Raw genomic sequence first — 23,454 nt, forward strand, 5'->3', positions numbered from 1 at the left:
CAATATTTCTCACTTACTGTAATTGTTGAGTTAGAATAATTATATTCTTACAAGTTAATTCTAAATTCCACCCTTGTGCGGTACCGCTCATATCCTACCAACACTCAAAGTAAGTCATCATGTCTTATCCCTTGTAAATAATGCTTGGGATGGAAAATGGAATGAAGACTTGTGTATTGGACACTGACCTGAGTCAGTACATATGTAAACATACTGCTAATCCTCTCTGTTTGCTTTAGCTATCCAAATTCAGATAGAACTGAACACAATAGGACATAGGGTATGCAATGTTCGACAGCCATAGAGCCCTTTTTTATGTAGTAAGCACAATCCAAAACCTCTGACAAAAAGGACATAGCGAAAGGGAAAATAATCTGGGCTTGGATTCGATCTCTGATTGGACTGTTAACGGCATTCCACTGTCCAAACATCATGTGGCATGGAACTGCACTGTTTGGGTTGTGACTGACTGACCTCTTTTTGTATATAAAAATAGACAGACTACTCTGGTTTTAAAATGGGACATAGTAACAATGCATTAAATGTAGGTGTTGAGTAAAGCATTTACCGTTTTCTTTTCTTTCCCCACTTGCCCTCAATGATTAGTGCTTCATATAATATATATTTTTTGGACTATTTCAGAAAACATATTCAAATACTTTTAAACATATTTTTTTCTTAATTTTTCTTTAAAAAGAATATGTTTGATACAGAGTTAATATAGCACTGTTTTTAGTTGTCCATGAATTGTTGTTCTGTACAGATTATGGCACATAGTGGCGTAATTGGCACATTGTTCAGTAATACAGCTCAGCTTTTTCCACTGAGAGCAGATGCTCCAAGTCTCCTAGCTCTCCAAGAAACCTATTCCCCTTCAAGGTGACGCTGACGTAGATGGTCTTCTCTGGCACATCCAGTAATATAGTTATATATTAACTCTAACTAGATATCTAAATGAACACAGGTCTCTGGAAAATAGTATATGGTGGCAGCGGTATGGCTGCTCGGTTTGTCATCATTTATAGAAAAATAAATATCTTCATCTGTGTCATTTGAGTCGCTTCTTTCTCTTGGTTGGAAAAGTTTACCAAAGGATCCTGTGGAGAAAAATCTTGACATTAGTAAATAAAATTGTCAGAAGAGCTGTAGAAAACCAATAGCAGTAGTTAAAGCAAAATAAGCATGTGTCAAACTCAACATTGAACACAGTAAATAACCTACAGTATGTTGCGTAACTGCCAGTTGTAAGTACCATGTCACAATGTGCATCTACATTGCAATAACATTGTTTATGCCCATCTAACTACAATGGCTCTCCATGGTCTTTAAGTCTGCAGTGCTGGAAGGAAGAACTGGGGCGTTTTAGTTCTTTCTCTGACTGAGACCAATGTCTGTATAGACGATGGTCTTGGCCCTCTTCCTCCTGCTACTGTTCCTGCAGTCGTTCTATTCCTTTTCAAAGCTGGGTCAATAACAGACGTGTGGCCCCCTGGGCTTTTAGCCACACACTAGCCCAGTGCATGTGTTTAACTTTCACGCTTGGAATTTCAAATGGAGGCAGTCCAGCTTATCGTTAAAATATACAGGAAAGTCAAGGGAAAGTTCCCCTTTCCCATAACAAAACATTGAAACAATATTACACTGGCCGCCTGAATGAGGGCCGCAACCCCATAAATGCGTAATATTTTTCATAAAGGCTAGGTTGTCGAAGGGCATGAGTCAAACATAATTGGATTATAATTGCTAATGAATGACCTTTGGTGATCTTGTACTTGTAAATACAATTTTCCAGGGCAGTTTATGAAAAATCCTTGCCGAAATAACAACCATATGCCATTTCCCTTCTATTCCCAAACTGGGACACTAACACCACAGTGATCAAGGTTGGGAAGGCTCAGGAAAGGATTTGCGGAGGGGAAAGTGACATAGTACTCACCAGAGCATAAATTCAGGAAGTTTGTTCCATCCACGTGATGTAAAAAAAGCTTCAGATAGTCAGCAGGAGATCTCGAACCACTTCTCTGACACAAAGGCCACAGGAATCAGCTGCCTTTCAGTGGGAGAAGGTCTGTAGGACAAAGGATTGAGACACAAAGATAATGAGAACCTGAGTCCAGGAGACACTATATAGAGGTACTTTGCAAGGAAAACAATACCACTTACAAAAAGAGGATTTACACCATTTAGGGCAAGGACTTTTTCCGAAATATGTGATTATACCAGAAGAAACAACTGTCCCGACTCATAATCAGTGTTGGGGGTAACGCGTTACACTAATACTATTACTTTTTGCGGTAATGAGTAATATAACGGAGTACTGTACCAATTTGAGAAACAATATTACAGTTATTGATCAAAGATACAGTAGGTGTCCTATTCCTATTATAGTTATTATATGTGATGATTATTCTGTCGTCCTCTCATCAAGTTCCTGTTTACGCACGCATGCCCTACTACAGTACTGACCGTTTTAGTTCAAAAATGGCAGAAGCTTTTAAAACATTGTTTCTCAGCATGGAAGTACTCCCATTACTTTGATTTGGTAGGATGACAAAATGACAAGAATATAACTGTAAAATGTAAACTGTGCCCAGGAGAGAAACACCTCTCCACTGCTAGAAACGCAATCCAATCTCTTGAAGCACCTTCAAAAGCAACACGCCAAGACAAAACCCAGAGCGAAAGAACCCCAAGGCCTGACCACTTCTGCTGAAGATGACTGTAGGCCTACCTCATACAAACAATCAAGGCTTGTTTTGAGGAGGACAGACTGTGAGAGCTAAACAAGGTTGTAGCTGGGTATGTAGCAGAAATGCTGCCCTTATCCACGGTAGAATACCCCTCTTTTTTGTGTTGCTCATTATTAGGCTACTTGTGTTGGTGTATAGGCCTACATAACGTTTACATTGTGTGAGGATGCACAACGTTTTGGGGGGTAATGTTTTACTTTTCCCAGGGAGTAATAAGTAAAGTAATTTGTTATTGTTGAAAGAAGTAACGAGTTACAGGTAATATATTTGCTTTTTGAGTAACGACCCCAACACTGCTCATAATAACCAACCCAAAAGTGAGAGGGAAGCACTTACACAAACAGTGATCAAACTGACCCAGAAACCTAGCGCTGAGAGCGATTTAAAGCCGGCGTACCTATTTCCGTTATAGGTGGTCTTGTATATAGGGGTCTGCTGGATCATCTCGTCTGTGTAGACGGGCACGGCGGTGCGCACACACTCGTGCGAGCACTGCAGGCTGTCGTTGTAGGCGGTGAAGATGTCCACTTTATTGGGCACGCGGGCAGGGGTGAAGTCGGTCAGGTTCTGACAGCTCTCCTCCTGCTGGTGGATCTTCCGCTGATGGCTACTGTGACGGCCATTCCCCGACTGTACACAGCTACAAAAACACGTACCAAAGACAAGAAACAAACATAAAATCATACCTTGTACCACTGTGGATGAGTGGCTCTGGTAAAAGCTTAATTGAAACTTTCAAAAGCGATGTGTTGTGTGTGTGTCAGGAAGTAATTGCAAAGTAAAGGAATCTTTCCTACCAGTTTTTAAGGACAAGCGTAGTTATCAAGGCTGCGATGACCATAATGAGAGACACAGTGATTGTAATAATCTGGTGAACTGCCAGACCTGCAAAGAAAGAAGGACACAAAACACAAAGAAGCGCTTAGTTACGAATGGAACGGTTTTAAAGGCCGGTAGTAATTTGCCATGTTACAGAAAACTAGTAACATTTTAAGGATGTTTTTGAATAACCATATGCGCTCCACATAACACCAAGGGCAATCTACTGAAGGTCAGAGGAAGATATCTGTGAATGTATTGATCATACTCTCTTCATTATTTAACAGATCTATAAAGTATTCAATCAAAGCCAACCACCTGCATATTAGTTTAGTTATCTTTTTTTGTACAACATTTTTACAACTTCTCCTGAACTGGTGGGAACCTTAAACCTCACTGAGTTTCTTAACTCTTCCCTGATTTCCTATAAGTGAATTAAAAGTACTAACACTTTTCACTTGTCAAAACTTAATCTCAGTCTTTACCTCAAAATAACCTATAGTTCAGTTCAAATACAAATGTACATGTTATCCATGCCTAAGCTGTTTTTGATGAACCCAGACAGTTTTTAAGTTTATATTTTGTGTTAGCTATGTTCCAACTCAAAATTGGGGTTATCAACATTCAAAGCAGGATTACTTTCCCGTTACTTTCTACAATTACAGAAGTTTTTGTAAAAAATATAATAAGCCTAGGATCCTGTAACATATTTAGAATTTTGAAAAAACATCCGCCACAGTATCAATTAATGTGTACCAAGGCGCTAATAAGAACAAACAAAAACATTTGCACATTTCTACAGGGCATATAACATGGTTCACAGTGGTGCCACCTCTCTGCTTATTGTGACACAAACCTCCAACCATGAGTCTCCATCCACCAATCGCAGCCTTGCTTTTGCACAACGCCGAAAAACAGATGCGGACTTCCAGATGTTTCGCTGGTTCGAATAATTCCGTATGACTGAACTACAAAACACTGTATTGTTTTACTAAAACCCTGGAGAACCCTGCAAGGTGCTGATCCCTCAGTTTTGGAGGAATAAGGTAATCTACAGACACAGACGCAGTGCATGTCAGCACCACAGATTTCTCTCTATGGCCGACATACAGTATGATGAGGTGGTGTGGGGTTGGGAAGGGGGGGGGGGCAATTCACCAGCAATGAGTGGGCCACATGTAGCAGAACGCCAAGTTCTTCATGATGAAAACGTCCTTGTGGGCCTATACATCCAAACCCTCATCAGCCAGGTGATTGTCTGCTGATCCAGTCTAGTTAGTCTTCGGGATAGTTCAAAAGGAGGATTAATGGATTAATGATTTCTCTGGCTGTCTCAGGAATGCCTCCCTTCCTTCGCCACAATCAGTCCCTCTGCAGCAAAGACACATTAACTTATCTGGCAGTCATTTGCATCTTTCTCTCTTGCTCACTCCCCTGCCTCCCTTCCTGGCTGACATCAAGGCTTAAGTTGAAAGTGTGGAGTAATAAATGAACACCTGTCCAAGTTCATGGATAATAGATCATGGATCGATAGTCCACGTCTCCATGGAGAATTGTTTCGTTTTACATTCATGTCGGCATGAAAGGCTTCTCTGGCAGATGTCCAGCTTATACCAAATTCATATCAGGCTGAAGCCCTGGCCATACAAATACAGTCTTAGGTCTCATTATAACCTACTTTCAGGGCAGTGCATTAACAAGACAAGATAATGTCAGATAATGATTCCACTGACACAACCGGGAGACAGTCCAGATGATTCTCTATCCCTGTCCAGAACTGCCAGTTTAAGGGAGAGAAAATTGGTCCTGCTAGCTCAAACGCATTGTGCTCTAGCAGTGAGGCTGAAAAATCACCTTTAGCAGTCACCTTGCTTTAGAGGTGCTGGGTTAGGTTTTGTTTGGAAGAATCAGTGCCAGACAAAGAGAGGGGGAGTGAGAATGGGAAAGAGAGAGAATAAGAGAGGGATAGAAAGAGCTACTGACCCCTGTGTCAGCAGAGTTTTGGGCACACCAAAGCTCCCGGAGAGAAATAAATGAGGTTTTCACCTTCATGGTCTTGACAGTTTGATGAACATGCCATTGACAAGCATGGCATTTTAAGAAAATCTCACTATCTGCCTTTATTAAAGACTACCTAGCCCAGCCCAGAAGGAGAACAATAGAAAATAATATCAGCAACAGATGTAAATAATTTATCATACACATTGACCTTAACATACATATATACTGTACAGTACCTATGTGTATGCACATACAGTTAATTAAAAAGTAGTGGATAAAAGCCTGTGGCAAAACTCCACAGCCAGTTGATAAAAATCTAGCAGCACTATAGCTCTTAATTGGCAACAACAACAAAAAACATACTGCCAACCTCGATAATGAGATGGAACACTGACATCAAGCTGAAAACGCTCACCTGTTAAGTCAATGGTACCAGAAGCAAACAGTGGATTTAGTAATGAAGCCATCCACTTTTGAACCAGAAACTGTGTTCTCCCCTATAAATGGACATTGGCTTAGCTTCCCATCACAGGGGACCCTTGACCCTTGCTCAATTTCATAGCCTGGCTATTTGAATTGCTTGTGGGCATCGATTTTAAACTGTTATCAGACCATTTGTGCGGGAACTGCTTTTGAGCGGGTTTGTCCTGCCAAAATTGCCTCAATAACAAAAGCATAACCAGCCATTGCCGAGCAAAGGAAAAATATGTGGAACTCAGTTTCTAAGCAAGGAGTTATTTGAAGCTATAAGGCAATCATTCTAAATGGCCATTGAGCATTAAGGCCTAATGCCGCCGTACAGCCCACGTCCGCTAGCAGCATTAAAGGTCATGAAAAATGTGGGAATAGCCCCTATTTGTGAATGGAGATGTTGTCGAGAGCAAGCCAGCCCTCCCTTCCTCCCACCCATTGCAAATGTATGGAATCTGTCCCTCATTTATAATGCATTAAACTTCCTGGAGAGTGTGAGGGTTGACATGCAGTGAGACTTAACCCCCCTATCCCCTCCGCTCTTCCCCGTTGCCCCTCTCCAATCCATCCTCCCAAACGTGGTACCTGAGCGGGGAGGGAAGGGAGAGATGGGGCAGGGGAAACCTTCTGTCGAAGCCTGCTGATGGCTCACAATTGCCAATTAACGCTGATGTCAAAGTGTCAATCTGACCTGATTTCCACTGAGTCACCGAGCAATCTAAAACACTTACAGAAGAAGAGAGGGTGCTTCTGAAGAGAGAGAGAGTAGAGAGAGACGTAGAGAGAGACAGAGAGAGAGAGAGCGCGAGATCAGAGCCAATTATTCCACACACCTTTTCTCCCAATGTCAAAGGCAGCACTGCATAATTCAATCACTCTAGATAGCAAACTTTGACAGTCGAGGAGATTTGGTCAGACTCTTGCGCAAGTTCCGATGATTTTGTTACTTACCAGTAAATGCAGTTGTCATGCATGCCTGTACTTCATTTGGGGACAGTTGACTATGAAATACTTCTTCTAGTGTTAAAGAGCCACTGAACACAACGATTGGCATGTGTGTCTTTCAGTTGCACATTAGAAAAACAAGATTTCAGTCTTGGTGTGTTTCCTGACCGATTCTGCGCAGAATTAATCTAAGATAACTCAAGAAATCTGTGATTTGTTTTTATGGTTTTGCCAAGGATGTTTTAGTTGCGCAATTTTACATCTAATTAAGGTGCTGGTGCAGTATTTCTCAAGGAAAAGAATTTGCAATGTTTTGTCTTATCTAAACAAAGTCGGAGCTGATGGGCACATCTGTCTCACTCTCTATGCTATTGGATAGAGAGCAATCACTGCAGCTGTTCACCCCATGTTAGTTGGCAAATGAACATCGTCAAATTAACACCTAAACTTCATTTACCTGTTGTGATGCACGGATGTTTCAAACTTTTAGATGAGGCTGACTTTATGACCAAAATTATCCTACTTACACTTTGTAGTCAATTTTGACAGAACTATTTCTTCATCGAATCAATGCTTTGTATAGGCAGTCACTTTTTAACTTCTTCGGGGTAGGGGGCAGCATTTTCACTTTTGGATAAATAGCATTCCCAAATTTAACTGCCTGCTACTCATCCCCAGAATATAAGATATGCATATTATTAGTATATTTGGATAGAAAACACTCTGAAGTTTCTAAAACTGTTTGAATCATGTCTGTGAGTATAACAGACCTTATGTAGCAGGCAAAACCCCGAGGACAAACCATTCAGAATTGTTATTTTTTTGAGGTCACTGTCTTTTCAATGAGTTTTCATTGGGACACCAGATTTCTACCTACCGCTTCCACTGGATGTCACCAGTCTTTGGAAATTGGTTGAGGTTATTCCTTTGTGTAATGAAGAAGTACGGTCATCGTAAATGAGGGTCACTTGAAGTAAATTGTTTGAGAGAGGCACATTTCCAAAAAAGTTGCGTCAGTTTGTTTTCTTTTTGTATTGAACACAGATCATCCGTCTTCAAATTGATCGATTATTAACGTTTAAAAATACCTAACGTTGTGTTACAAAAGTAGTTTGAAATGTTTTGGTAAAGTTTACATGTAACTTTTGATATATTTTGTAGTGGCGTTGCGCAAGTTGGAAGCTGTGTTTTTCTGGATGAAACGCGCCAAATAAATTGACATTTTGGATATATATCGACGGAATTAATCGAACAAAAGGACCATTTGTGATGTTTATGGTGTAACGGTTGTCCTCCTCCTCTTCGTCCGAAGAGGAGGAGTAGGGATTGGACCAAAGCGCAGCGTTGTTATATGACATAATGATATTTATTAAAGTAAAAACGAAACACGAAAATACTTCAACAAACTACAAAACAAATAAACGATGTAGACAGACCTGAACTAGAGAACTTACATAAACACGAAGAACGCATGAACAGGTACAGACTACACAAACGAACGAACAAACGAAACAGTCCCGTGTGGTGCACAGACACAAACACGGAAGACAACCACCCACAAAACAAACAGTGTGAAACAACCTACCTTAATATGGTTCTCAATCAGAGGAAACGTAAAACACCTGTCCCTGATTGAGAACCATATCAGGCTAAATGACAATGAACCTAAACATAGAAACACATAACATAGAATGCCCACCCCAACTCACGCCCTGACCAACTAAACACATACAAAACAAGAGAAAACAGGTCAGGAACGTGACATATGGGACATATTGGAGTGCCAACAAAAGAATTTCGTCAAAGGTAAGGCATGAATTATATTTTTATTTCTGCGTTTTGTGTCGTGCCTGCAGTGTTGAAATATGCTACTCTCTTTGTTTACTGTTGTGCTATCATCAGATAATAGCATCTTATGCTTTCGCCGAAAAGCCTTTTTGAAATCTGACATGTTGGCTGGATTCACAACGAGTGTAGCTTTAATTTGGTATCTTACATGTGTGATTTAATGAAAGTTTGATTTTTATATCATTTTATTTGAATATGGCACTCTGTATTTTCCCTGGCTATTGGCCAGGTGGGACGATTGCGTCCCACCTACCCCAGAGAGGTTAAGTACAGAAAGGGGATTGCCACCAACAAGTGGGACTACATAACAGAGAGAAAGTTTTATGAGTGTGATGTATTCAACCGTAATCCCTCGTATATCCTCCCCACTCAATTATCTGACTTGATATTGATGTTTCTTCATGCTGTCTGAATTTGTGTCAAACAAACAAATGACGTGCACTGTGAATATTTGCTGTTAGAGATTGCATTCTAAAATAGGTACACCAACACCTCATATTTCTAGTTGACATTGGGTAAAGGAACAATTTGCTATCTCCTGACCTGTTTGGATGAATAAGGTGTTGGAGTCTAGCTAGCCAATACAGAAACAACAAAAGGTTTTTCAAATGGTCGCTTGCCAGTAGTGCACCTTTTCCTCTCAGAGGAGATGTCAGCCATGAAAGAGCTGAGCATTGGAAACATGAAGTAAAACAGCATCTGTTCATTCTGGCTACTCTTCATCTCCTCTTGGCCGAGTTTCTATAAATCAGAAGGCTCGACTCTGCATGGCTGTCACCAGGCATCAGCATTTAAGTCCAGATTTAACGCTCGGGAAGAAAATTCATTTTTACTCAGCTTATCGAGAGTCAATATAGAGTAATGGTGAGATTATTAGATTGCCATGGTAACCAGTGTGGAAAGTTTATCTCTCTGTGCCTGAAAAGCCTCTCACTATTGTAGCCTACACCTCTACAAGGCTCTCAGAGGTCACAATGTAGCATTGGTGGCGTGGCGTTTGCCAAATTTGCATACCTCTTTAAATATAGATACCTAACTGAAGCACTCGAGTACTGTACTTAACGTACATTTTATATGTGCTTCGGGTGGATTCTGGCCTTGCTTATTTAACTGACTGTTCGTTTAACCTCACCTCTTCAGAGTGTGATAACAAGACCTGAATTAGCAGCTGCAGCAGGTTCTATACATTTTCGATGCATTCATCACATTTTTGGTGGGATTTCATTTTTACTTATTGACTCCACTGCCTCGTTTAACCTCTCGACTTCAGAACGTGATAACGAGACTTGAGCGATCAGCCAGCAGGATGGACGGCAGTTTTAATCATCTCATATCCATAATGAAGCTGACAGCTCCATCTGCGCGGCTTTGAGAGAGCTGAGCGGAGCTAGCACAACATCACCGGGAACAATCAGCCAGCATCTGGAGGCTTAAATCTACTTCACACAGTGGGCCACAGGATCACTAAAGAATAATGATCAGAAAAAGGCACAAGTATTGTCAGAGCCTGTTACTGGGCACCTAGGTGCTGCACTGATATTACATTTAATCTATTTAAATTATATTGGTTACGTACACTTACAGTTGAAGTCGGAAGTTTACATACACTTAGGTTGGAGTCATTAAAACTTGTTTTTCAACCACTCCACACATTTATTGTTAACAAACTATAGTTTTGGCAAGTCGGTTAGGACATTACTTTGTGCATGACACAAGTAACTTTTCCAACAATTGATTACAGACAGATTATTTCACTTATAATTCATTGTATCACAACTCCAGTGGGTCAGAAATTTACATCCACTGTTGACTGTGCATTTAAACAGCTTGGAAAATTCCAGAAAATGATGTCATGGCTTTAGAAGCTTCTGATAGGCTAATTGACATCATTTGAGCCAATTGGAGGTGTACCTGTGGATGTAGTTCAAGGCCTACCTTCAAACTCAGTGCCTCTTTGCTTGCCATCATGTGAAAATAAAAAGAAATCAGCCAAGACCTCAGAAAAAAAATTGTAGACCTCCACAAGTCTGGTTCATCCTTGGGAGCAAATTCCAAACGCCTGAAGGTACCACGTTCATCTGCACAAACAATAGTACGCAAGTATAAACACCATGGGACCACGCAGCCGTCATACCGCTCTGGTAGGAGACGCGTTCTGTCTCCTAGAGATGAACGTACTTTGGTGTGAAATGTGCAAATCAATCCCAGAACAACAGCAAAGGACCTTGTGAAGATACTGGAGGAAACAGGTACAAAAGTATCTATATCCGCAGTAAAATGAGTCCTATATCGACATAACATGAAATGCTGCTCAGCAAGGAAGAAGCCACTGCTCCAAAACCGCCATAAAAAAATAGACTACGGTTTGCAACTGCACATGGGGACAAAGATCGTACTTTTTGGAGTAATGTCCTCTGGTCTGATGAAACACAAAGATAATTGTTTGGCCATAATGACCATCGTTATGTTTGGAGGAAAAAGGGGGAGGCTTGCAAGCCGAAGAACATCATCCCAACCGTGAAGCATTGGGGTGGCAGCATCATGTTGTGGAGGTGCTTTGCTGCAGGAGGGACTGGTGCACTTCACAAAATAGATGGCATCATGAGAAAGGAAAATTATGTGCAAATATTGAATCAATATCTCAAGACATCAGTCAGGAAGTTAAAGCTTGGTCGCAAATGGGTCTTCCAAATGGACAAAGACCCCAAGCATACTTCCAAAGTTGTGGCAAAATGGCTTAAGGACAACAAAGTCAAGGTATTGGAGTGGCCATCACAAAGCCCTGACCTCAATCCTATGGAATATTTGTGGGCAGAACTGAAAAAGCGTGTGTGAGCAAAGAGGCCTTACAAACCTGACTCAGTTACTCCAGCTCTGTCAGGAGGAATGGGTCAAAATTCTCCCAACTTATTGTGGGAAGCTTGTGGAAAGCTACCCGAATTGTTTGACCCAAGTTTAACAATTTAAAGGCAATGCTACCAAATACTAATTGAGTGTATGTACATTTTGACCCACTGAGAATGCGATGAAAGAAATAAAAGCTGAAATAAATAATTCTCTCTACTATTATTCTGACATTTCACATTCTTAAAATAAAGTGGTGATCCTAACTGATCTAAGACAGGGAATTTTAACTAGGATTAAATGTCAGGAATTGTGAAAAACTGAGTTTAAATGTAATTGGCTAAGGTGTACATAACCTCTTTGGGCTGCAGGGGCAGTAGTGAGTAGCCTGGATAAAAGGTGCCCATTTCAAACGGCCTCGTACTCAATTCTTGCTCGTACAATATGCATATTATTATTACTATTGGATAGAAAACACTCTCTAGTTTCTAAAACCGTTTGAATTATATCTGTGAGTAAAACAGAACTCATTTTGCAGCAAACTTCCTGACAGGAAGTGGAAAATCTGAAATCGATGCTCTGTTCTAGGGCCTGCCTATAAATGTGCTTGATATATATTAGTATACATGCACTTCATACGCCTTCCACTAGATGTCAACAGGCAGTGAGAGAAGAAATGGAGTGTATAACATGATCTGAGGTCGAATAAAAGCTCTTGGCATGACGTGACCCCAATTTCCTGTTTTCTGGAGCGCGCGAGAAGGGACCTGGTATTGCCTTCTGTAAAGCTGTCGTTATAGACGACTAATATCTCCGGCTTTGATTTTATTTGATAAATGTGACAATATCATCGTAAAGTATGTTTTTTCAATATAGTTTTATTAGATTATTGAAATTTTTTCGGGACGTTAGGCGTGTTGCTTTGTCTGCGTTTGTTCACGAAGGAGAGCTTCGCGCCACTTTGCTAGCTTTCTGTGCTAATTGACTGGAGAAGAGGACATTCTAAAACCAAACAACGATTGTTCCCGACAAAGGACCCCTTGTACAACATTCTGATGGAAGATCATCAAAAGTAGGACCCATTTTATGATGCTATTTCATATATCTGTCGAACATGTGAACTAGTAGTTTGCTCCCAGATTTTGGGCACTATCTCGCTATAACTAAGCTGGATGTCGTAATGAAGTTATTTTTAAAATTCTAACATGGCGATTGCATTAAGAACTAGTGTATCTATCATTTCCTATACAACATGTATTTTTTAGTAACGTTTATGAATAGTTATTTGGTCAGAATAGTTGAGTGTCATAAAAATATCCGCACATTCTGGGAAAAAGATGCTACGTTAGCACAATGTATAACCACTGATTTCAGCTCTAAATATGCACATTTTCGAACAAAACATAAGTGTATGTATAACCTGATGTTATAGGACTGTCATCTGATGAAGGTCTATGAAGGTTAGTGAAAATTAATATCTTTTGCTGGTTTATTCCCTATCGCTAACGTGCCTATTGCTATCGCTAACGTGCCTTGATGAATGAATGCGGTAGTGTGGTAGGCTATTGTAGTAAGCTAATATAATGCTATATTGTGTTTTCGCTGTAAAACACTTAAAAAATTGGAAATATTGGCTGGATTCACAAGATGTTTGTCTTTCATTTGCTGTACACCATCAATTTTTCAGAAATGTTTTATGATGAGTATTTAGGTATTTGACGTTGGTGTCTGTAATTACTCTGGCTGCTTCGGTTCTATTTCTGACGGTAGCTGTGATGGTAGCTGCAATGTAAAACTGATTTATACCTCAAATATGCACATTTTTCGAACAAAACATAGATTTATTGTATAACATGTTATGAGACTGTCATCTGATGAAGTTGTTTCTTGGTTAGTTTGGTTGGTTCTTGGTTAGTTAGGTTGGCTTTGTGGATGCTACCTGTGCTGTGAAAAATGTCTGTCCTTTTTTGTATTTGGTGGTGAGCTAACATAAATATGTGGTGTTTTCGCTGTAAAACATTTTAAAAATCGGACATGTTGACTGGATTCACAAGATGTGTATCTTTCATTTGCTGTATTGGACTTGTTAATGTGTGAAAGTTAAATATTTCTAAAAAATATATTTTGAATTTCGCGCTCTGCCTTTTCAGTGGAATGTGGGAGGAGTTCCGCTAGCGGAACGCCGGTGCCAGACAGGTTAATTATCTTTGTTTTCTTTATTATTTTGGTTAGGTCAGGGTGTGACGAGGGTGGTATGTGTGTTTTTGTTTTGTCTAGGGTTTTGGGTATGTCTAGGTGTGTGTGTGTAGTCTAGGCATTATGTAGGTCTATGGTGGCCTAGATTGGTTCCCAATCAGAGGCAGCTGTTTATCGTTGTCTCTGATTGGGGATCCTAATTAGGTTGCCATTTTCCAGTTTGGTTGGTGGGTGATTGTCTATGAGATGTTGTATCTCTGCCATCGTTATACTTAGTTTCACATTCGTTTTGTTGTTTTGTATTAGTTTGTTAAGTGTTCTTCGTTTCATTAAAGAAGATGTATTCACATCACGCTGCGCTTTGGTCTCCTCACTACGACGAGCGTGACACTGGCTTTATTTACAAATTAGTAGCAATGTCTCACCCCATGTTCAAGAATGGCCTTTTTCTTGCTCATTTTACGTTATTTGAAAACAAAATAATATCCAAAATATTGTTATTTCTTAAACAAAGCGATTATTATTATTATTATTAATTTAGAATTATAAACTCATCAAAAAACGAAACGTCCCTTTTTCAGGACCCTGTCTTTCAAAGATAATTAATTCATGTGGAAATGTTATGCACTTAATTTTGTAGCCTACTCTCGACCGTCACGTTGTACAGTGCCATATTTTCAGTTTCATCCTAACGGAAACCCTGAGGGTTTTTCATTTTTCTTGGAATAGAAACAACATAATATTAATCATATTAATTAAGCAACATTTCTTAAAATCAGTCCCATATACTATGTTCTTACAAAAAAAGTTTTTAAATTCTCTAGCACAGCCACTATTGAAGGCAATCAAATGCTTCTCAAAGATCCCTCTGGTGGTCAAACTAGCTCTAACTAGCTTTAGTGGTTACAATTTAAGTATGCTCTCTCTCTAATTCTCTCTTTCTCTCTTTCTTTCTCTCTCTCGGAGGGCCTCAGGACTACCTGGCATGATGACTCCTTGCTGTCCCCAGTCCACCTGGCCGTGCTGCTGCTCCAGTTTCAACTGTTCTGCCTGCGGCTATGGAACCCTGACCTGTTCACCGGACGTGCTACCTGTCCCAGGCCTGCTGTTTTCAACTCTCTAGAGACAGCAGGAGCGGTAGAGATACTCTTAATGATTGGTTATGAAAAGCCAACTGACATTTACTCCTGAGGTGCTGACTTGCTACACCCTCGACAACTACTGTTATTATTATTATTTGACCATGCTGGTCATTTATGAACATTTGAACATCTTGGCCATGTTCTGTTATAATCTCCACCCGGCACAGCCAGAAGAGGACTGGCCACCCCTCATAGCCTGGTTCCTCTCTAGGTTCCTTCCTAGGTTTTGGCCTTTCTAGGGAGTTTTTCCTAGCCACTTTGCTTCTACACCTGCATTGCTTGCTGTTTGGGGTTTTAGGCTGGGTTTCTGTACAGCACTTTGAGATATCAGCTGATGTAAGAAGGGAAGATATATTTGATTTGATTTGATACTGTGGTGTTAACCAAATCAAGGACACACTTTTTCTGATCTACAAGGAAAAATGGGCAGTTATTTGTTTTAAACCTAAACTTAGAACATACACTCTCCAACTATAAGGTACTTTTTTGAGCTCTCCTAGATTTGCCATTGTAGAACATAAGCATGCTGGTAGTTTTCTGTTTCGAACACAGCCCTGCATCCCCACCAACACACAATTTCTGTTGTTGTTTACGTAATCCAAAAACATTCCATTATAAATTGCAATACAGGTCAGGTGGGCATAATTTCAAAGCTTATTCTATTGCCTACATGGCTAGCTAAGTTATAAAATATGATCTTACAGGCTTTCAAACTAACAGATTGTAACTTTGGTGCACATAGAATGGAGTCATGAGTGTGTGTTCCGCACAGTCTGAGAAAATCCAGCTGAATAGGTCTGGATGGGGCTGGGTTCATATGAAGTGAAACATCTGTACCACTGGGTCAACGCTAAAAGTTAAGATACAGTCTACTGTAGAAGTATAGCCGTTTCCCATTTCACTATGCCAAACAATGCCTTCAAAGTATTCACACCAATTTTCAACATTTTGTTGTGTAACAGCCTGAATGTAAAATTTATTAAATTGAAATTTTGTGTTACTGGTCTACACACAATACCCCATAATGTCGAAGTGGAATTGTCTTTTGAGATTTATTTTTTTTGTTAAAAATGAAAAGCTAAAATGTCTTGAGTGAATAAGTATTCAACCCTTATGATATGGCAAGCCTAGATAAGTTAATGAGTTTAAATGTGCTTAACAAGTCACATACACTATTAAGTTGCATGGACTCCCTCTGAGTGCAATAATAGTGTTTAACATTATTTTTGAATGATTACCTCATCTCTGTACCCCACACATAAATTATCTGTAAGGTCCCTCAGTCGAGCAGTGAATATCAAACACAGATTCAACCACAAAGACCAGGGAGTTTTTCAAATGCCTGCAAGGAAATAACAAAAGCATACATTGAATATCTCTTTGAGCATGGTGAAGTTATTAATTACACTTTGGATGGTGTATCAATACACCCAGTCACTATGAAGATACAGGCGTCCGTCCTTAAACCACTGAGGGATTTAACCAGGATGCCAATGGTGACTTTAAAACAGTTACAGAGTTTAATGGCTTTGATAGGAAAACACTGAGGGTTTACTAACCTAAATGACAGCGAGAAAAGAAGTAAGCCTGTACTGAATTAAAATATTCCAAAACATGCATCCTCTTTGCAATAAGGCACTAAATCAAAACTGCAAGAAATGTGGAAAACAAATTAACTTTATGTCCTGAATACAAAGCATTATGTTTGGGGAAAATCCAACACAACACATCACTGAGTACCACTCTTCATATTTTTAAGCATGGTGGTGGCTGCATCATGTTATGGGTATGCTTGTCATCAGCAAGGATTAGGGAGTTTTTTAGGATATGTTAGCAGTTGAATTCCAAAGCAAATCAGGGGGAGAAAAATAGATGTATCTGAGAAGGACAAATCATAGATGTTATGCTGGGAGGTGGATGTTCAGCCTCCCCTGTCCTCAGCTTTTCTCCACAGAACAAAGGAACAGGATGCCATTTATAACCCCCCACCCTAGCCTGGGGTTGACCAATCAGAAGTCCTTGCAGTGCACCTGGGCCAATGGCCAAATAACAATAATAAGTATCCTGCTCCAGACTCAATGTACAGACCAATGAAAACGTGGCACATGTAGCTCTGAGTACAGGACTGACATTCCACAGATTCTGAACAGGTGTTGAACTGAAGACCAAGTATTTACATTGACAATTCCCTATTGACCATTAGTACTCTCGTCCTCTCATCCTCTGCGTTGTGTATTTATCTTCAAAATATTATTATAGATAAAACGAAACAGAATAGAGCTAAGCACAGGCAAAATCCTAGAGGAAAATATGGTTCACTCTGCTTTCCAACAGACACTGGGAGACAAATTAATCTTTCAGCAGGACAATAATCTAAAACACAAAGCCAAATATACACTGGAGTTTCTTACCAAGATGACGTTGAATGTTCTTGAGTGGCCGAGTAACAGTTTTGACTTCAATAAGCTTAAAAATCGATAGCAAGACTTGAAAATGGCTGTCTAGCAATGATCAACAACCAACTTGACAGAGCTTGAAGAATTTGAAACATAATAATGTGCAAATATTGTACAATCCAGGTGTGCAAAGCTCTTAGAGACTTACCCAGAAACACTCACAGCTGTAATTGCTGCCAAAGGTGATTCTAACATGTATTGACTCAGGGGTGTGAATACATATGTGAATGAGATTTGTGTATTTCATTTTCAATAAATGTGCAAAATTTTCTAAAAACATGTGTTCACTTTGTCATTATGGGGTATTGTGTGTAGATTAGTGAGAAAACAAATATATTTAATCCATTCTGAATTCAGTCTGTAACAACAAAATGTGGAACAAGTCAAGGGGTATGAATACTTTCTGAAGGCACTGTATGTTCAATGACATCCTACTGTATAGTTATTTATTGGCATTTACCACATCTGGCCAAATGTCCATAAACCACAATGTCTTGAGATGTTTTAACACTTGTACAGTTTAGTGGTCAATATATTCCAGCGGACCCTTTGGTTGCCCTCTGCAGTGGGAACGTGATTGTATGACATTCATGTAAATCTACCCAATGGGAAATGTCAGTTAACATAGTGCTAGGTCATACATAATTAAACATGACTCTGGTTTTACTGCCACCTGCATAGTCCATTAAAGAAGCCAAGCATCTTCGTTGATTTCATTAAATGGTAAATCTAATGTGCATAGCCAGTCAACTTCATGTGTTCACGGCATGGAGAGACTTCACCATAAAATCACACATTGCTTTTGTACATCAAACGGACAGTAATTTTCGGTAACAACATTTAATATGGGATCAATATGGGATCAACAATATGGGATCAACATTTGCAAATGTATTTGCAAATGTAAATCACCAATCCATAAATGTAAATCGCTATCCACAAATGCAATTCACTATCAACAAACAAACACCATTTGATTTGTATATGTAAATCGAGGGCCTTAAGTAAAATGACTGGCATAAAGATTTGCACATAGGAGAGATATGCACAAACATGACAGATATGACAAACCTGCAGCTCCATATTTGGAAGCGCTTAGGTCACCTGACTTTTGGCAGGGATTTTACGACTACAAATCGCTTTCTATCGTAATAACTTTTTTTCTTTGTGGGAGAACTTCTTGTCTACATGTGAGAACTTCTTGTCTTTTTCTTGTCGTCAAATCCCTACCAAAAGTCAGGTGTAATAACTTCCAAATATGGAGTTGCAGGTTTGCCATATCTGTCATGTTTGTATATCTCATATCTCTCCTATGTGCAAATCTTTATGGCAGTCATTTTACTTAAGGCCCTCGGTTTTTCTTATTTTTTAAATATTTTCTACACTGTAGAATAATAATGAAGACATCAAAACTATGAAATAACACATATGGAATCATGTAGTACCCAAAAAAGTGTTAAACAAAACAAAATATTATTCAAAGTAGCCACCCTTTGCCTTGATGACAGTCTTGGCATTCTCTCAACCAGCTTCATGAGGTGAGAATGAATTTCAATTAACAGGTGTGCCTTGTTCAAAGTTAATTTGTGGAATTTCTTTCTTTCTTAATGCGTTTGAGCCAATCAGTTGTGTTGTGACAAGGTAGGGGTGGTATACAGAAGATAGCCCTATTTGGTAAAGTCCATATTATGGCAAGAACAGCTCAAATAAGCAAAGAGAAACGACAGTCCATCATTACTTTAAGACATGAAGGTCAGTCAATTCTGAAAATGTCCAGAACTTTGAAAGTTTCTTCAAGTGGAGTCGCAAAAACCATCAAGCGCTATGATGAAACTAGCTCTCATGAGAACCGCCACAGGAAAGGAAGACCCAGAGTTGCCTCTGCTGCAGAGGATATGTTCATTAGAGTTAACTGCACCTCAGATTGCAGCCCAAATAAATTCTTCACAGAGTTCAAGTAACAGACACATCTCAACATCAACTGTTCATAGGAGACTGCGTGAATCAGGCCTTTGTGGTTGAATTGCTGAAAAGAAACCACTAGTAAAGGACACCAAAAATAAGAAGAGACTTGCTTTGGCCAAGAAACACAAGCAATGGACATTAGACTGGTGGAAATCTGTCCTTTGGTCTTATGGGTCCAAATTTGAGATTTTTGGTTCCAACCGCCGTGTCTTTGTGAGGCGCAGAGTAGGTGAACAGATGATCTCCGTATGTGTGGTTCCCACCGTGAAGCACGGAGGAGGTGTGATGGTGTGGGGTTGCTTTGCTGTGGACACTGTCAGTGATTTATTTAGAATTCAAGGCACACTTAACAGCATGGCTACCACAGCATTCTGCAGCGATACGCCATCCCATCTGGTTTGCACTTAGTGGGACTATCATTTATTTTTCAACAGGACAATGACCAAACACACCTCCAGGCTGTATAAGGGCTATTTAACCAAGAAGGAGAGTGATGGAGTGCTGCATCAGATGACCTGGCCTCCACAATCACCCGACCTCAACCCAACTGAGATGGTTTGAGAAGAGTTGGACCGCAGAGTGAAGGAAAAGCAGCCAACAAGTGCTCAGCATATGTGGGAACTTCTTCAAGACGGTTGGAAAAGCATTCCTCATGAAGCTGGTTGAGAGAATGATAAGAGTGTGCAAAGCTGTCATCAAGGCAAAAAGTGGCTACTTTGAAGAATATAAAATATTTTTTGATTTGTTTAACACTTATACTACATGATTCCATATGTGTTAAATCATAGTTTTGATGTCTTCACTATTATTCTACAATGTAGAAAATAGTAAAAATAAAGAAAAACCCTTGACTGTCACTGTATATTTAATTATACCATGGTACCACAAGCATGTGGTAAGAACAATTTAACAATGCTCTATCTGCAAATCACAATATATTTAACACTTTCAAAACAGTAATACAATGCCCGTATAAACGAATAGACCTATAGTGCCTATCATAAGAAATCACCCCGCTTGGATTTTTTTCACATTTTGTTGCGTTACAAAGTGGGATTGAAATAGATTTAATTGTGATTAATTGTCACTGATCTACACAAAATACTCCATAATGTCAAAGTGAAATGGACATTCTATGAATGTTTACAAAATTAACAATAAATAAATAAATAAAATGTCTTGGTTATACTGTATCAGTATTCACCCCCATTGTTATGGCAAGCCTAGATAAGTTTGGGAGTAGAAATTTGCTTAACAAATCACATAATAAGTTGCATGGACTAATATAATATGAGTTAACATGATTTTGTAATGATTATCTCTGTACCCCACACATACAATTATGTGTAAGGTCCCTCGGTCAAGTAGTGAATTTCAAGCACAGATTCAACCACAAAGACCAGGGAGGTTTTCCAGTGCCTCAAAAAGAAGGGTACCAATTGGTTGATTGGTAAAAAAAAGAAAAAAAAGAAGCTGAATCGGAATATCCCTTTGTGCATGGTGAAGTTATTAATTAGGCTTTGGGGGGGGGGGGGGGGGGGGGGGTCAATACACCCAGTCACTACAAAGATACTGGCATCCTTCCAAACTGAGTTGCATGAGGCCAATGGTGATTTTTAAAAAGTATGAGTTTAATGACTGTGATAGGAGAAAACTGAGAATGGATAAACAATATTGTATTTACTCTACAATACTAATCTAAGCCTGCACAGAATAAAAGTAGTTCATAACATGCATCCTTTTTGCAACAAGGCACTTAAGTAAAACTGCAAAAAATGTAACAAAGGAATTAACTTTTTGTCCTAAATACAAATTGTTCAAAATACATCACTCAGTACAATTCTCCATATTTTCAAGGATGGAGGTGGCTGCATCCTGTTATGGGTATGCTTGTCATCATCAAGGACTGAGGAGTTTTTCAAGATAAAAAAAATAATGGAATGGAGCTAAGCACAGGCAAAACCGTAAAGGAAAGCCTGGTTCAGTCTGCTTTCCACCAGAGACTGGGAAATGATCTAATGACAAGACTTGAAAATGGCTGTCTACCAACCATCAACAACCAAGTTGACAAAGCTTGAAGAATTTTTAAAATAATAACGTGCACATATTGCACAATCCAGGTGTGCAAAGCTCAGAGACTTACCCAAATAGACTCGCAGCTGTAATCGCTGCCAAAGTGTTTCAAGCATGTATTGACTAATGGGGGTGAATACTCAAGATACATTTTTATTTCTTTTTTCCATTTCTTTTTTCCCATTTAGAATTTTTCTAGCACTTTGACATTAAAGTATTTTGTGTGGATCGTTGACAAAAAAATGACAATTAAATCCATTTTAATCCCACAATAAAATGTTTTCTCTAAGGGGGGTGAATACTTACGATAGGCAATGTAACTACAGAGGTATAAACATGGCATATGCCTATTCTGAAACCAAAAACTGCTGAATAAAACAAAACAGTTTGCTCTGAGTCATAGCTCCTCTAAATTCAGGGGAAAGATTAAGTGTCCTAAAATATTAATTGGCCGATGGTTAGGGAAGATGTGCTTTGAATAGTTGAACAATTTTGAGGGGCCCATCCCTCTCAATACCCTAGATATGTCAAAAGGAGAACACTTACATCACTGAATGATATTTCACTTATTTTACACAAATATTCAACACATTCTTTACTTATCTGTCCCAGACAACGGCAATTTGTGCCAAAATCTTGCTTCAAACAGTTAGCAATGGGTGTATAATAACGTGATGCACTCCTGCTGTCTTCCTGACTAGCCTTGACACGCCAAATCCAGCTGCACTTAAAACAGGATAGAAATACAGATGAATGACTTTGAAATTGCATGATAGAAAACATAGGAAAGGAGTTTTACCTGGTGTGTCTCCATATGGCTTTGGTGGTTTGACAGTCTCCCCTAAACTGACGCTGGCCTTGGTGGTGCTCAGCCTCCTAGGGTGTGGGGTGGTCACCACCGCGAACGTCCTCTGGGGGCTCTTGGTGGTGGTGGTAGTGGTGGTGGTGGCCACGGTAGTGGTCAAGGCCTTGGTGGACAGCGTGGAGTTGGCCGCCGTTTTCCCCTCACCATCGTCAAAGTTGTCCTCCGTCCCTGTGGGTCCCCAGTCGATATATCCGGCCACCGTCGTGGTCCTGCCATCCTGAGATTTGTCGTCGGCGTCCCATTTCAGCTGTCTCCGAGCCCTCCGTAACAACCTCACCACGTCTGTTTTGCTCCCCCTGGGGAGACCTACCGCTGCTGCCGAATCCCATGCCTCGGTCGATGTGTATTTCCATCGGCACTCCTTACATGGCTGTCCTTTGTGTGCCAGTCTCCTGTACTTTTGACCCCTGACCTTTAGCACTGGCCCTCCCCTGCTGTCTGGCAGTGGAACGGGGTTGAGGAGCCGGTGCGCCAGAGTGCTCACAGTCCTCCAATGGAGAATGTTGGGAGTATCCCAGAGGGGCGCCGAGTGGGGCCGGGGGCGAGGCACAGGTTTGGGGATGAGCTTGATCCCCAGGCCCTGACTGAGGGGGCTACACAGGGAGAAATCCAGGGTGAGGTGGGTCATGGCCAGGAGGATCCACACCTGACGCCCTAGACAGCTCCCCGGCCGTAGAGCAGACATCGGACTGGGGAGAAAAGGAGAGAGGCCATTTTAGATTTGGCGTCGGTGCACATTTTAAACCAAAAGGGATAGTAGTAGTTTTGTAGATGAAGGGTTGGTTTCCCAGACATGCATTACGCCTAATCCTAGACTAATAGCACTTTAGGCCTAATCTAGGACTAATCTACATCAGAAAGCCATCCAAGAGTGTTTTCTAACTGTGAGATTGGCATCACAGAAGAACGTTGATGGAGGTCTAGTCACCTACACAATGAAACATATATCGATGTAACATTGTGTACGGTCCGCATCTGCATTCCAGACAGACCTGATTCTCCTCTCAGGCAAAATTCTGCTCTCTGACTAACTAAACTCTGGCAAATTGAGCACCTGAAATGACAAAGGTCAGACACTA

General features: G+C 40.1%; 1 protein-coding gene across 1 annotated transcript; it reads right to left on the bottom strand.

Annotated features, from left to right (window-relative positions):
• Positions 1–1,995: 1,995 nt before the first annotated feature.
• On the bottom strand, positions 1,996–23,060 carry ajap1 (adherens junctions associated protein 1). Its single transcript, XM_039007413.1, has 4 exons — positions 22,310–23,060; positions 3,548–3,635; positions 3,148–3,390; positions 1,996–2,068 (listed from the first exon to the last, which is right to left on the bottom strand). The coding sequence occupies exons 1-4, from the start codon at positions 23,058–23,060 to the stop codon at positions 1,996–1,998; spliced, it is 1,155 nt and encodes a 384-aa protein (XP_038863341.1).
• Positions 23,061–23,454: the final 394 nt, after the last annotated feature.

This window comes from Salvelinus namaycush, chromosome 14, assembly GCF_016432855.1.
Source record: "Salvelinus namaycush isolate Seneca chromosome 14, SaNama_1.0, whole genome shotgun sequence".
Taxonomy (NCBI): domain Eukaryota; kingdom Metazoa; phylum Chordata; class Actinopteri; order Salmoniformes; family Salmonidae; genus Salvelinus; species Salvelinus namaycush.